This window comes from Labrus mixtus, chromosome 10, assembly GCF_963584025.1.
Source record: "Labrus mixtus chromosome 10, fLabMix1.1, whole genome shotgun sequence".
Lineage (NCBI taxonomy): Eukaryota > Metazoa > Chordata > Actinopteri > Labriformes > Labridae > Labrus > Labrus mixtus.
The window spans coordinates 4137464-4153985 of record NC_083621.1 but is presented as its reverse complement, the minus strand read 5'-3'; the positions used below and the strand labels follow the sequence as shown (position 1 = coordinate 4153985).

General features: G+C 39.1%; 1 protein-coding gene across 16 annotated transcripts in view; it reads right to left on the bottom strand.

Annotated features, from left to right (window-relative positions):
• prom1a (prominin 1a) overlaps positions 1-16522 on the bottom strand; it is a 105039-nt gene that overhangs the window by 4265 nt on the left and 84252 nt on the right. For 3 of the 16 annotated variants that reach the window (XM_061047629.1, XM_061047632.1, XM_061047633.1), the window contains 14 exons: positions 14503-14649; positions 12365-12436; positions 11575-11667; positions 9857-9874; positions 9347-9400; positions 8434-8514; positions 8279-8347; positions 7697-7786; positions 6764-6879; positions 6009-6032; positions 5519-5587; positions 1716-1812; positions 1459-1509; positions 95-129 (listed from right to left, as the gene is read on the bottom strand). In XM_061047629.1, coding sequence (XP_060903612.1) covers positions 1743-1812; positions 5519-5587; positions 6009-6032; positions 6764-6879; positions 7697-7786; positions 8279-8347; positions 8434-8514; positions 9347-9400; positions 9857-9874; positions 11575-11667; positions 12365-12436; positions 14503-14649 — 903 coding nt within the window. In that variant the 3' untranslated portion in view covers positions 95-129; positions 1459-1509; positions 1716-1742. Of the gene's footprint in view, positions 1-94; positions 130-1458; positions 1510-1715; positions 1813-5518; positions 6381-6759; positions 6880-7696; positions 7787-8278; positions 8348-8433; positions 8515-9346; positions 9401-9856; positions 9875-11574; positions 11668-12364; positions 12437-14502; positions 14650-16522 lie in introns of those variants that run through there. The other 13 variants (XM_061047635.1, XM_061047639.1, XM_061047631.1 and 10 more) reach the window with 11 other exon arrangements.

Below are 16522 nucleotides of genomic sequence, written 5' to 3'. Positions count from 1 at the left end.
GAATCAAACACCATCCTGCTGCAGGATTGATTTCTACACATTCAACTAAATGGTGACTATTAAAATGTAGAAATGCAAAGAAGGGAAAACTTACTGTGGCGTTTTTTTTAGTTCCGGTTTTCGAGGGCACTGGAAAGGCAAATATTGGAGAAGAAGAGTTTTTAAATATTAAACAACATTTTCAAAACCTACTGTGGAGCTTTTTTTCTTTTTTTTATGGCCCAGGAGATTGAAGCCGCTGTGACTGGGTTGTGAAAACACAGACATGAGAGTGAATCATTGATGCTTTAATGAAGCTCCACAGGGTTCTCTAACTTACTAATGAAAGTTTATACTTAAACAAGTATTGCAAAAGTGGTGCTTCCAAACTTTGTTTCCTTTGGGAGTGACATATTTCTCTCAACTCTAAAAATGCGATCTTTCATAAGCGCTGAAAAATCATTTGTGATTTTGGGACACTCAGTCTACAATCGATGATTAAGTAACCCAAAACTGAACTATTCTTTTTTACAAGTATCTTAAAGAATAGAGAAGGTGTTGACAAACAGCAGTTTGTTTTGGTAAAATGCTGGTGCCCTCGAGCAAACTCTAAAGACTGCAGTTCTTCCCTTTCTTGCAGAGATTTGGAATTTGATTTCGAGCCACTTTGTTTCAAATTCTCAATTCTCAATCTCAAATTTTGTCTCAAATTCGTTTTTAATGGATCTCAGTATTTTTTGTAATTGTTTGTTGTTGTTTTTCCTTGTTTTAATGTGCCTGTAATCTCGACGGCATTGGTAATGAGGGAAGCCTTAATATCCTTTCATGAATATAAAAAGCTTTGAATTGAATTGTGTACATGAAGGGAAGCAGAAAGACAACATATCTATAGTATGAAACAGGGTTGTGTTAATAGCCGATTTAAGTAAGGCCCAGTTTGAATTTCTTTATAAAACATTGTTACATAAAGCAAAGTAAGAAAATAATAACCCAACTTTCAACTTTAAGAGATACAAATTTAAAGATACTAAACTCTCCAGTGAGTTATTCAGTTCAAAACTGCTGAAGAAGGGATTTAACCTGAAAAACAGCACAGGGTAGTTAACATCGAATATGTTCTTCAAGTTATAATTTTACCACCTGAGACAAGCTTATAATAAATTCACTAAAAAGGGCTTGAATCTGTTCATAATATTTACTGACTGTTGTTAATCGAAGCTATGGAGCCGCTGAATTCCCAAAAAGTAAACTTTTTTTTATTGTGCCCACAGGTTAATTTGTTGTGGGCATGATATATATATTTTTTCTTTTAGGGACTTCAGGGGTCTGGGACTTCACACAAAGTGAAAAAGGAGGGAATAAGCACATTCAGCGTCTCTCCTCTACAGCACACTGACTAACCAATCACAAGGAGTCACACATAAACACCATGAAGACATTTATGGTTCGTTAGGGATTCTAAAAATGAGCATTTCTCACCATGACGGTTTTCCTGCAAAGTCACTGTGAGCAGAAACGCACTAAAACAAGCTGTGAAGAAGTGTTAGAGGGTTCAGTTAGAAGACTTTATAAAAATAATTCACACAGGAATGAGATTAAAAACAGAGGAGGGAGAGAAAAATGGCATCATGACGGAAGACAAACAGCGGGGACGTGATGACAGCTGTGCAAAAAAGAAAATAGAGAAAAAGGAATAAAACGTAAAAGTGTTAGTAAACAGCGTTGGTTTCCAGTACCTTTCAGGAACCAGAGCCGGCTCACTGTCACCAGTCAATGTGCCTCGGAGGAGCCGAGGCCCGCGGGAACCTGTTCATAGTGTCATAGGTTGGGATGCTAACGGCAGAGGAACACACACAAACACACACAAACACAGGGCACCACATTAACAACAGAAAAAAAACAACAACCATGACAATAATGTGAAACAATTAGCACATGCTTCTCTTCTTTTATTTGGTTAAAAGAAAAGGAGGACGAGCGGTTTGCAGGTCAGAGAGCAGAACAGCTTTTTCAACATCCTCTGATGGGACTTTAGACAGATGAACCGCCTCGGCCAATCAAAGAGGCAATATGATTGGTTTCTACGGTTTGAAAGAGCAATGTAATATTTTACCTTGTCATTACTACACTAACCAAATAATTATTTCAATAGGTTGTGAGAGTTATGGCTGTAAAATGTAAAGGTTAGGTAGACAGACTTCCAGATTCAGACACATTCCTGTCGATTTCACTGCTCGTTTAATCTTAAAGGTTAAAGGTCACATATCCTCCTCCTCTTCAACCAGTGTAAATAAGTCTCAGAGCTCCTCAAAACATGTGTGTGAAGTGTCTTGTTCTAAATCCACTCTGATCCTGTATTTGATCATGTCTATAAACCCCTCTATTTCAGGCCTGCTCAGAACAGGCTGTTTCTGTGTCTGTACCTTTAAATATGTAAATGAGCTGTGTCTGACCACGCCCCCTCTCTGGAAGGGCTTGGGAGTACTCGGGCTTTCTCGCTCCATGTCCTATTGTTTACGGTGAGAAGGCAGACTCAGAGGGCAGAACAAACACCTAGCTGTGGGAGTGTCACCCACATTGGGGAGGGGCTACTGCCCTTTGTGATGTCATAAAGGGAAAATCTCCAAACGGCCTGTTTGAGCACACATTTTCTGAAAAGTGGAGCAGGTAAAAGACGGAGAGGATGGACTTTTCTCATCATCATTTTGTAGAATATGTGACCTTTAACAAAGTGAGAGTAAAGTGAGTTAAGGTGCTTTTCTATCCACCTGTCTGTTTCTGCGTTTCTGCGTCTAATTTTTCCTTTTACTAAGGAAGCTTCTCTGAGGTGGAACACTTTGTTTATCCATTAAAGTCAAATTTGAAAAACTTTGACTAAAACATTTGTTTTATTAGGGTTATATCAGATTATGAGCATGTCGACTATATATGAACTTAAAGGCTTACTATGCTATTTTTTGATCCAGCAGATGTCGCACCAGCATCAAACCAAAACAACTTGCGCTGCATTGTTGTGTTAGCATGCTAATGCTAGCGATCTTTATTATGCTTGTATCTTCACACTGCATGTAAATTTACCTGAAATGAGCGTGATCTAGAAACACAGTTAAGCAGTGAGTACAGTATGTTATTCTTCTTTTCTCTAGTCCCTCAATTAAACAACTTTTATACACGAGGGGAGGAGTCAGCCGGCCGTCCCGGCGATGTAAACAAACTGAAGATAGGACTCTGAAAACTCTGAAAACATCACAGACAGTGGGACTCGGGTGTTACACCCATTGTAGACAGTCATGACTCACAGAGTTATTTTCAGAGGATATACTTGATTTATATTATATTTAAGTGTGAAAAATCACATATAAAGCCTTTAAGTGACAAAAAAATGTTCTTCAATATTTCCTTAATGGTTTTTCATTTTGTTTCCCTGTTTGTTGTTTGTTGTTATTGACTAAAATGCTCATTAAATGAAGCGTTTTAGCCACAGATGTTACTTTTCACAATGTTAAATATGGTAAAAAATGTTGCCACTTTATATAGCGATAATAGCTAAGATCCCATGTTTATCTGTGAAGGCCAATAGAGGTTAGAAATTAATCAGAAGCCCTTTAAAACAATGCCTTTATTTTGGTTTGTGGTTGATAAGTTTTATTCCAACATCTTGTACCAATTTCAAGAAAAATGTGTAACTCAATATTTCAAATAACGACTAATTCCCTTTTGGTGAAAGCAGCGATGCCTCAAAGAGTAAAGCTCCCTTTGGAGTAAACATCTTGTCATGTAAAAGACAAATAAACCAAATGTAACAGATGATTTAAAAGATAACTGTGAACCAGCTAGCCTGATGTCTTTCTCTATAGATTTCAGCTGTTATGCTCTCCTCCTTCAGTTTCTGTTATAGTAGTTCGGCTCTTCCAACTGATGCTTCAACAGATGCAACTTAAAATAAAACAACATGCGGTTAGACGTTTGGTTAGCATAAGAAGTCAAATCAAAGGAGCAGCATTCCCAGCATCACACCAAAGCTTGACATGCTTGCCTCTCTCTGAACAAAAGGATCAGGTGTACATTCATCGGATTTTGGCTGACTCTAAACGAGAGGAAACAGGAAGATGTTTCATTTCAAGTGCGCATGCACACGGAGCATGCAGTTAGTGACAAGGTAGGAAATCCATAAACACAGCAGAACATTTGGCAATGAGACAGAGAGAAGTAATGGTGGCTGATATCTGACAAATATATAATAAAAGTAACTGAGCCTTTTTAAATTGACACATGATGCTGATTTACACTGTCCTGATTCAATATATTCAATAAAGGAAAAAAAGAATAAATAATAGATAAGTCAACCAGGCAAACACAATTCTGTGTTTTAAAAACTGAGCTAAAATCTGAAAATCTTACAACATGTCTTCATCTTAAATTGGTTAGTGACGCACGATGCATTGGTGTAACATCGGTATCAGCCGATATTAGTCCTGTGGACAGACATCGGAAAATAATGTGGCATGAACAGATGTTTATCTGTTGTGCCACATCAATTTAATACTGACATCTAGTACACCTAACTACTGATTCAGAAACAAGGTTTTTTATTGGGCAGAGGATGTCACCTGTTAGACAAACTCTGACAAGTTCTATAAATGATATACAAACATCGATATCAGAATTGGCAATCAGCTAAATTGTTATTTCAAACATCGGTATCGGTATCGGTATCGGTATCGTCCCTGATTTTCTCAACAGGTGCAGCTCTGAAATTGGTGCGTTAGCATGCTAACATTTGCTAATTCATGATAACTACAAAATGTTCATGTTAAGCAGTTATTTCATCGTAAACTTAACGAGTAATGCACAACCTAAACTGTGTCCTGATGGTGGCAGCAAAGATTTTACAAACTGTTTTGAAGGTTAGCATGAATGTGCACCAAATTTAATAGAAATACCTCCATGATATATATATATATATATATCAGTTTGACTAAACTTTTACAAGAAAACCAGAAATGTGAAAGACTGGATTCACCTTCAGATGAGTGTGACAAAGTCATTATTATCATGTACTGTACTGAGTAGGAGGACATCCTGCACAGTAATCGTGTTTAGTTGTTTCCTCATGCTTACACCCTTTATGCTTAGCTAGGCTATTCACCTCTTGGCTCTGTCTCCAAACTTCCCACACAGACATGAAAACAGTTTGTTTCCCTCGTGTAGTGAAAGTCCTTTCCTGAACTTTCAAACGTTGCATTGAAATTTCTTGACAAACTTTCATCAATTGTGACATTTTTGATTTTAAAGCAGTGAAAAAAACAATATCTCATAACAGCGACCATTACTTTTCAGCTTTCACATCATTGCTCGTTCCCTGACCTCCACGTAGCTCACGAGTGGGAGTGTCTGAGTGTGTGCGCGGTGAACCAACTCCCTCACAGGCATGCACTGTGTGTCCAGTCACCGTGTTTGTAAAAGAGAAAACCCACTTCCCCTCCGCATGCCTCCACCTCCCCACAACATGCAGCGACAGGATTACTGGAACGTTTACCTCGTCATCAAAGGATTTGGGATACCTTGTGAGCGCTCGCTATGATAACCATTATTACCAATTTCCATACTGAAAACAAAATGTCGCATACAAAAAAGGGATGAAAAATGTAATGTGAGAGACATGGCATGCTAGAGTACAAACGTTTTCTTTGAGAGTAGTCAAACTTTTTCAAGAAAGTTAGTAGGTTGATATTTTGGAGTATAAATCATAGAGTTTTATTTACACTTTAAGTTACAAAAACAGGTGGATTTCTAAGGTAATGATCGCAAAGAGCCCTTTAAAAAAAAAAAAGGTAAGGGGCACTTTTTTAAAGGTAGCACACGACAAGAAGCCACACCATCCACCCATAAGAGCAATTTCCAAGCGTAGAAACATAAACCAGCACCAAGAATTTAGTAAACAGTTCTATGTACAAGATCCGGAGAAAAGCACAGAGTGAGAGATGTTGTAGAGAGAGAGAGAGAGGCAGGTGGGTCAAATGTCTTACGTTTTCATGGGAATTGTCTCAATGCTATAAAGATACACACAAAAAAAAACAACATAAAGATGTTATTGAAATGCACCAGAAAGTTTCATGTCATTCAGAACAGATCAGATGGTCGAAAAGATGCCACCGATTAAAACTCTGTGTTGTGATTGTATAAAGACGTGATAATAAAATGTGTTTGAGCAAAAAAAAAACAAAAAAAAAAGTCCATGAATAAGAAAAAATATAAAATTGACAAATGTGTCAACGTGTCTTTGTAAAGTGCCGAGTGCTTGACAAGAGAGGAATGACACCAAAAATAAAGATATGGAAGATGGAAATAGTAGAAATGGTTATCACAAAGTAAAATGCCAAGTCCCAGAAACAGAGGAACTACAAGGAAGAGAAGAGGGAAGAGATATGAAACAACAATAAACAAGTGGAGCTAACACACCTCTATGCACGCTGTAGTCATTCATCTAAAACTAGACAGTATCTGAGTAGCAAAATAACACAAAATACATGAAATAATAGATTCATCCAGGAGTCACATTTAGCGTTACGAAAGGCAGCGTAGATACGAGTGAGAGAAGAAGAAGAAGCTGAAAAAGAAAGATGGATGTCCTGCAGCCTTTGTCAGCGTGATAACGGCATCAATCTTATTCCTAAAGTTTAAAGTTTAAAGTATAAAATAAAGGTGTATATAGAAGAGCTACACAGCTGTTATGAATCAGCACATTAAGTGGAAGTGCGCTCGTTAAAGTAGAGTGACTCACTCATCGTAAACGTCCTCTGTGTCCATCCTGCGGTAGTACTTTGCTAGTTTGACTGCCAGGATGATGCTCGGGAGCAGGAAGAGGGTGCTGCAGCCCAGGCCCATCCAGAACGTGTTCTTTGGAAAAACAAAGAAGAGTGATAAGAGCGTAAGAGTGCAGCCCGGGTTCAAATCCGGCCTGTAGCTCATTTCCTGCATGTTATTGTACTCTCACTCTCTCTGTTTTTTTTTATACTCCATCCATGTTTTTATCGTTTAAAATATCATGTATGGAGGCGTAGTGCTCCAAGCGGGTGGCCCAGGTTCAAATCCGACCTGTGGCTCCTTTCCCACATGTCCTTCCCCACTCCCTCTCTCTCCCACTCCCTCTCTCTCCCTCTCTCTCTCTCTGATTTCCAACTCTATCCACTGTCCTATCTCTCCAATAAAGGCAGAAAAAGACTAAAAAATAAATCTTGGGGCGCTGGTGGAGCAGTGGTTAGTGCGCGCGCCCCATGTATGGGGGCTGTAGTCCTTCAAGAGGGCGGCCTGGGTTCGAATCCGACCTGTGGTTCCTTTCCCGCATGTCATTCCCTATTCTCTCTCTGCCTGATTTCTGACTCTATCCACTGTCCTATCTCTACAATAAAGGCACAAAAAGCCCAGAAAAAATCTTAAAATTATAATAATATATAAACACATTTAGTTTAAGCCTACCTGAAAATACGCTTCAAACTATAGTTTCTGCATGTTCCTTATATCCACCATTATAATTCAATAATGTAACAAACAGAAGAGTATGGATATTTAAAAGCTACTTTGTGAGAGATACATGAACCACATAAAAAACAGTAAAACTGCTATAATACGCTAAACCACAAGGAGCTACTGCTAACCGATCTGGCCTTTAAAATGCACTCGCTGTTTTAAAAAAATGTTTCATCAGTGTAATTACCATGGAGTCGACCAAGAAACTGCAGGTGATGATTTCCACCGTGTCCACCATGTTGCTGAAGGGCTTGCATGGTGCGACCTCCATCACCAACTACAAAGAGCAGGACACAAAAACAGTAAACATCTGTACACAACACATTCAGGAATACTCTTAATCCATATGTTAATCCTGTTTTTTTTTGTTAATCCTGTGTTACAGAGCATTGTATAATTCATCCCTGTAATTTAAATGTTATTTAAAAAAACAAGAAAAACTTATGATGAAATAAAAATGTTCTTTTGAGAGAACAGCTCCAGGCTTCAAACATCCTGAATTCCTTAGGTTAGCTACTGCACAAACCAATAAGCCACAAAGCAGATTCCTCAGATTTATAGAGGTTGTTACTGTTATATTCGTCTTCTCTATATTTACTCCTAACCTCTTATGTAACATGCACGCAGGTATTTTTGCCAACTCTGTGCACCAACACGGCTGGGTTGTGTCAAACACTTCAGAAAAAGCAGCGAAAGTGAGAAGTGAGAAGTGAGAAGTGAGAGCTGCATACGCCTCAACAAGCTAACAAATTAACACTCAAACACTCACAGAGGTTTTCACCCATTCTATGTACTGATGGAAGTAGCCAACGATTGTTGCCGTGTATTTTCCTGTTTCCTGATGAAGATTCAAACACAAAGAAAGTTAAAGATCATTCAGGAAAAGTTTGAGTAAAAAGGAAAGCAAATGATTCTTCAGTTTACCTGATTGATTATCTGTGTTGCATTCTGGGAGATGAGGTACTGTGCGGCTTCAATGGCTTCAATAACCGCTAAGACTTTGTTCTGCAGGAGAGAAAAGAAAGATTAGATTAAGCCTGAATCTTTTTTTAAGTCCAGAGTACCTCAGCAGTACTCAGGAAGTGACCTGGCACCTCTCCAGCTACCAGACCACTGAACCACCAGGGACTTGAACCAGCAACCCTCCGGTTCCCAACCCAAGTCCCTACAGACTAAGTTAGTGTTTCTCAAATGGGGGTATGTGTACCCCTAAGGGTACATGGGAGTACTGCACGGGGTCGGTGACAAATGTCATTTAAAAAAAGTTGAATCACAACAAGCCAAATTAAAGATTTATAGGAAAATCCACACACTGATTGGAGACCACAGCATTTCTCTATGCAACATTAAATTGGGAACTATTTCCAACTTGAGGATATTCATTTATAATACAGCTTGCATTATGTGCAGAGCCACTTCGACCAGAGGGCCTCCGTCTGTTGACGTGAATTGTTCAGCGCGGCCAGGAAGATAAAAAAATGAACAGGTTGTTGAAACCAGGTAACGAATCAGTTTGAGAAAACGAGGTGGAAGACGAAAAAATGTTCTTGGCCAAACAAGGGGGTACTGGGCTGAAAAAAATCTTAAAGGGGGGTACACAAGCCAAAAAAGTTTGAGAATCCCTGGACTAATCCCTGCTTTTAGGCAGGGGTTAGTCCTGGCCAGTATGACCGAGGGCCGTGCCGGCCAGCGTGGGGGGCAATCGTGCTTGAGTACAGCACGGTACAGATGACCAGTGTGACCGCGCCCTAAGCTACCGCCCCCCAAATCGTCTAAGAATGTAATCTTGAATCGAAGCCTCGATTTCAGCTTCAGACTTTCTTGCTGGTTTACTCACCGGCAGGTCTGACGCTGTCCTCTCCAGGAATCTCATACTCTGGTTTAATGCACTCTTTGAAAGGAAATAAAAAGCACAAATTAACACCAGCATGAGTAAAGAGGAACAGTCAGGGGTCATTTTATAACCTGGATACATACAGCACGGCAGTGAAACACAAACAGAGACCAAGCAAGAACAGAAGCGACTTTATGAACGATATTCTGCTTTGAGTACAGGCATGCTGAAGACCTTTGTTCCAAAATGAAATATCCACATTGTTACCAAAACGAATGACTGAACACGGTAACATTTACTTTATTCAAGTGGATATTTGGACAGATTTTGGTACAAAACCCTTCACAGAGTGTATGAGCTTTATGCAAAGTAAAAAACAAGAACAACAAACACGCAATAGAAACATGTCTTAGTTCACATCTGCAGAGATCTGTGAGATGAAATAAGTCTCTAAATGTAACAGAAAAACGAATGGGGACACTAAGTACACAGGATGGACACATTTACGCTTACCCTTGCTCTAACATATTTCTTGAAGTTGAAAGTGAAAAAAAAAAAAAATCAAAAACAAAGAAAAACAGAAAGATTGTGTTGTAAAAAAAGCTGTGTTGATGTGCATCACTGATTGCTTGTGTCTGTAAACCCCTTGGCATTATTCAAAAGGAATGTCATTTCCTTTGACAAGGAAAAAGAGAGCTGAATATTTAATTTGTTTTTCACAGACATGACAAGTTAGATGACACACGCCCGAGGGTCAAAAACACTCACAGCTTTGGATATTAAAAGGAATCCTGAAATAAACTTTCATCGTCGAGGAGGGTACCAAAGACATTAGTACAAGAGAAACACTCTTATTTAGAAGCTATGGCACACACATTTACACTGTAGATCATTGTTAACGTTGACCTGATTAATCTGAGCATGATTATCTTTAAAACTGCATTCATCTATTTTTGGCCACTTGGGGGCAGCACAACAAGCTGTAAACAAATCACTCACCTCATAAAGATTTCTGTAAAATGTTCCTTATTTAGCATACAAAAACACAATTATTGACCCTCTTTTGACTCTGTTTTTGGTCCCCACCATCTTCTTACTTTTTTTTTTACAGATTAATTTTTGGGGGATTTTAATGCCTTAATCAGAGAGTCAGGACAGTGGATAGAGTCAGAAATCAGGGACCGAGAGAGTAGGGAATGACATGCAGGAAAAGAGCCACAGGTCAGATTTAAACCCGGGCCTCCCGCTTGGAGGTCTACAGCCGCCCGCCCTAACCACTCACCCATCGTCACCCCGTCCCCACCAATTTCTAATGGAAAATATTGGTTCTTTAAAGTTGCTCAAAGCTCTTTTTAACACTCTTTTAACTTAATCTGCCTCATGGTGCTGAGTAGTGTATAGCTGGTTAATCTTCTCCATCTTAAAAAGTCGGCTAAATTAGCATGAGGAGACTAGTGAGTTTGAACAAAACCATTAAATGTGTCGGCCATGAACCAAAACAAGGAGCTGAAAGATGCTAAAATACTCACTTCGGCTAAGAGAAGAAGTTCAGAGGTAATGCTTCATGAGTTTGTCTCCCTTTCTTTCATAATTTCGATATACCTTGAACTATTCTCACTATAAAAATCTTAGTAAGAGCAGCTTCAAAAAACTGACTTTTACACACAACATACTGTATATAACTCTAAATAAAAGCTGGTAACAACATAATCAGTCCATATAGTACTCTATATGATGTATATCCTTTTACGGTCAGCGCCTGTGTGTACACACCCTCAGAGAAAATAACAACACATTTTGTTCTGGTCATTTCTGCCGTATATGTTGAGGTTTACCTCACTATGCTTTATCTTCCAAAATAATGTCCCCACATTTCCCACTCTGCCTTTAAGCGACCCCTACGTCAGGAGCCCGCCCTGGATGTACAGTGTGTACTCGCACTTCTGGCTAAAAGTAGAAAATGAGCTGGATAATCAACCCTCAGTGAGAACACAGTATGCCCTGTGGCTGGACTACACTCTGCTCCTTCAAGGCCACTGTGGGTGAAAAGGGTGGTGTATGTCTCCTCCACGCTGGGTTTCTTTACGACTGCTAAATAAACACATTAAGATTTTAAAATCTTCACGTTACAATGCAAATGTAGTTTGAGCTGTGAAGTTTGGTTAGTTTCTAAGAGTTCAGCCGTGCGTGAATATCTGGAGTGAAAACAGAGACACAGAGTCTGACATTACCATGGCCTGCTCCATCGGGATGATCTGCTGACGGTGGATCTGCCGCAGAGTCCCGATGTGGCCTTTCAGAGCCGTCTGCAGACCGCCTCTGGGCTGAGACACACAGGCAAACAAACGCTTTATGCTTCCAATAGAGGGAATATTTGGGGCACATAAATTACAATAAAAGTCATGTCAGGGGCTCCTAGATTTTTATTGTTAGCTAGTTTGTCAATAATAATAAATTCAGCTGTTTCTCCTCCGTCTTCCAGACAAAATCATCTGCTATCGTTTAAGGTTAATAAAGCAAAAAAAGTGACATTTATTGATGAAACTTTGAAAGGCCGGAGTTAAAGGGAACTTCTGTCTTTTTTTTCCAAGAAAGACGCTAGGCTACTTAGATTACATTAATGCTCTGCCACATTATTTTGACTTTGACATCAAACTCTCTTATATAATGAATATAACTCCTTTACATAAAACTAACTTAAAGCTCAATTGTTCCTAAAGATCAGATAGTACGGGTCATTAAGAGAGGAGAATAAAACAGTTTGTTTCTTCCCTCAGACACCCTGAAGGCACAGCAGAGCGTCAGACCGCTCCCACAAACTGTCTGCGTTCAGGAAGAGCTGCTATGTTTCAACACAAAGACAAGAGGAGCTCGGGAGAGTTAGGACACTTAAATCTAACCAAAGTGCTCCCCTGGCATCGTGAATAAATAAGTAAGCAATTGATTTGCCTGTGAACAAAGGAAACACTGTGAAACTGATTGTTTGTATGTCAAACAGAATGGCAGCAGGGGGGTACTTACCATGAGATCCGTCTGAGCCTCCAGCTCTCTGGCAAATGAGAGCAGGTCCACCACAGTGACTCCTTTATTGACCTGAAAAATAGCAGGTAAGCAGAGGGGAAAATACATTTTAACTTTCTACTGTCAGTAAATCTTTTGACTGCAAATACTAAAGTACTAACTCTAAGTGTCATTTATTCAATACATGAAATCTGTTATGAGCTACAGAGTTCGGAATTTGGTCCTTTTTTAATTTCTTCCTTTTGGTACAATAATGCTGCATCTGCAAACGTTCAAATGATTCAAATCCAGTAAAAGATTTAATCCAAACACACTACTTCCATAAAGTTCCACCCCTGAATTTGCTGAATATTTTTCGACCATGAAGACGGAGAGGATGGACTTTTCTCATCATTGGGGGGTTTGTAGACAGACTAAAGACACATGTTAGTGTTAGAGGAACATGGTACAGTTTATTTTACATACAGTAATATGTGACCTTTAATATAAAGACTAATGAATTAATCAAGTCTTGAATAAGGCTGAGCTGCTTAATTCAATCAGGTAGCATTACAACTTGAAACCACATCAGTGCCTTTTCCCCCACTATTTTCTTTCAGAGGAAACTCAAGAGCTCACTTAATTGATGCCTAAGATTAAGTGAGTCTCGTCCCCTGCAGATTGCATCGTATTGATTCAAATAAATGAAGTAGGTGCCACCCTAACTGGTACTTTTTGAGACTTTGTTTTTCTGTGTTTTTAGCAGAATGGCTCTAGGATTTGAAAATCAGGGGCATGCTTTATTCTAAGAGCTGGAAACATTTGTTGGACATGTAAACTCTTGACTTTTGGAGAGTGAGAGTATCAGGGCGGCAGGTGGTGGTACACTTGAATGGAGTCCTCAAAGCCTTTATTTTTTAAATTTCACTCCCTCAGGACACAAATCTAAGTAACCCTGACAGGTTGTGTTGAAGAAGACGAGGCAAAGCCAAGTCCCAGCTTGTTCCTGCTCACTCTGCTTTTGGCAGAAATCCTTTAGGATAATCAAGCTCCAGCGGTCCAGAACAGAACCCGGTGTACTGTGTCATGTCGCTGCTCTTATTAGGTAAAGCTTGGCTGCCTGCTGTATGTGAACTGACAGCCAAGGTGGAGGCTATTCCTGGTAGCATACCATTAAACACACAGCTGTGATTCAATAACATTAGTCAATGTACAGCACAATCTTTTATCAATATTTGTCTTTTACAGATAGACTGGTACTTATAGAAGTGATATAACCCAACATTTTCTGTTCTTAAAACAGTGTGCATCTGCATGTCTCTTTAAGTTATTTCTTCTTTCATGCATATTTGAAGGGTGTTCTGTTTGCGTTTGAAGCGTCTCATACTTACAAGGGAGATTCAGGGCCAGAGATTTTGAGATTAAAGTCGTAGATTTACGAGAATAAACTCAGAAATACATGACAATAAAGTCGTAAATTTACTAAAATAAAGTCGTAAATTTACGAGAATAAACACACATTTATGACAATTAAGTTGTGAGAGAAGAAAGTCATGAATTGACAGGAATAAACTCGTAAATGTATGACTTTATTCTCATTAATTTACGACTGTAATCTAATAAATTTACTAGATTTAAGTGTTTTTTTTAAGTCTATAGTTATTTCAGAAGAGCAGCAGCGCTCTGTGAGAAAAGGAGGAACCAGGAGCATCTTGTGAAGTTATACTTTAGTAAGTTTTAGTAGGATTCACAAATAAGGAAATACTTCATCTTTTGGCACATCAGCATCACGTTGTCATAATTAGAAGGACCCTGAAAGATACTGCAACAAACTGGGGCTTTTCCAAAGAAAGAACCACACTGACTTGGAGGAAATTGTTTCTTTTGTGGCAGAGGAAATGTCTTTGAGGATTTCTTCTGATACAACCTTTCAGAATAATCTGCTAATTTTACCAGTAGCCTAATTCAAATTGATTTACAAATAAATCAACAAATTTATTCTCATAAATGTACAACTTTAATCTTGAAATTGTATTTAAAAAATGTTTTACTTCACCCTAATACTCCGTCGTACATACTGTACTTATTTAGTGTCTAACCATGCACCAGCGCTGGTGTGAACGTGTTTGTTTGTTTCTGCACGCCCGTGAGTGTGTCACCTCTTCTAGGTAATCTGCGTAGTTGATTTCTGAAAGCCCCACTTCAGAGAAATCCAGAAGGTTCTGCTTCCCCTCGGACTCTAACAGGATTATTCCCCTCAGGTCGATCTTCACGCCGTCCAGCTGACCCACCACTTCTTTAGTAAACTGTGGATGATAAAAAAGGGGGAGAAGTTTAGACGAGGTCTGGAGGGGTACAAAGTGTATATTCAATGTAACGTCTACGACCCAACATAAGGTTATGCTACAGCTGAACATCGATACAACTCAAAGTGTTCTGCCTCGGTTCATGTCTGTAAAAAGAGACTTTTAATAAGCGTGATGTGCAACACAAACAGGGAATCCCTGTAATCATTCATGTTAGCGTAATGAAAGGCCAGCATGGATGCAAAACAAACGTTGGCACAAGGCTGGCCAAACATCTTAAACATGTGGTGCTCAGATCCCACTTTAACAGTTTTTCCTTGATGTTGTTTGTTCTGAAACTTTCTCTATATTTCCACTGTAACTCACATTTCCTGTTCTCTTCTGTTCTTCTTTCCTTCTGCACACAAGCATGCATTTTAACATTTTACGGTTATCCTATAAACAAATTGGACGGCACATCCCACGTCTCTTCCAGCCAGTTGTTAAAACAGGAAATAGATTCATTTCTCAATGACAATGTGTCTCAACAAATAAAACAATTTGTTAGTTTGTTGTTTATCAGAGTTTTTGTTTTCGTCTGCACTGAAAGCCAAAAACAAAAGACAGACACAAATATGATTTTCAAAAGGCTGTTGAGAATAACAATATGCACTTTAGCCACCGAAAAAGAAATCCTCCATTTTCTTTGTGGCTCTGTCAAGAGAAAAACAACAAAAAACTGTTGGCTGTAAAGTTGTTTGTCTAAAAGAATATGGATGCTGAATGCCAGAGGAATGGCTTCTTCCTGTCTGCAGTTGGCATCGTCGAAAATGCCCGACATTTCATTAAAAAGTCTAAATGTATAACTTAAACTAATGCACACTGCTTTTTCAATGTATGCACTGCTCTTTGTTTGAAACATTGTACAACAATCCCCATTTTACACATTTAATATGTTTGTATTGATTCTTTTTTTGTGTGTTCTATATTTGATCATGTCTATAAACCCCTCTATTTCAGCCCTGCTCAGAACAGGCTGTTTCTGCGTCTGTACCTTTAAAAATGTAAATGAGCTGTGTCTGACCACGCCCCCTCTCTGGAAGGGCCTAGGCGACTCTTGCTTTCTCGCTCCATGTCCTGTTGTTTACGGTGAGAAGGCAGACTCAGAGGGCAGAACAAACACCTAGCTGTGGGAGTGTCACCCACCTGGGGGAGGGGTTACTGCCCTTTGTGATGTCATGAAGGGAAAATCTCCAAACGGCCTGTTTGAGCACACATTTTCTGAAAAGTAGAGCAGGTAAAAGACGGAGAGGATGGACTTTTCACATAACTGTCCTACTTTATTTTTCTACTACTTCCTACCTTTACTTTGTTCATCATGTCCGCTGTATGTTTTGATTCCAAAGCAAGATCCTGCAAATAATAAATAAGCCCGAGCACTTGAATGCATGTTTGTCCTCATTACGACGGCTCAATTGGGACGTACGATATTTCTGAGAAGCACCTGAAGGCAGCATAATTGCTAGCTCCGGTTCTGACTGTGTCATGCCTATAAGTAATCTCTGACCAATCATCTTTTAGCCCAGTACTGTCAACCAATCAAATTAACTCTATTGATGCAGGAGACTTATGTTTGAGTAGTTCAGAGCGTGAAATAAGTGAATCCACCTTTTATTTGTTTAAATAGTGCTGCTAATATTTCCATTCGATAATAGCTAACACTATTTAGCAGCTCACATTATAGATGATAAAGGGGCGTTGCCAGGCAACAGGTAAGAATGTTCAGTTAGCTACAAGAAATGAAGCTCAAGACAGGGTCAGTGCTTTTTGTTTGAAATGCAGCATGCTCATGAAATACAGGTTTTCCATAAGGACAGAAACAATGGTGCTGAAT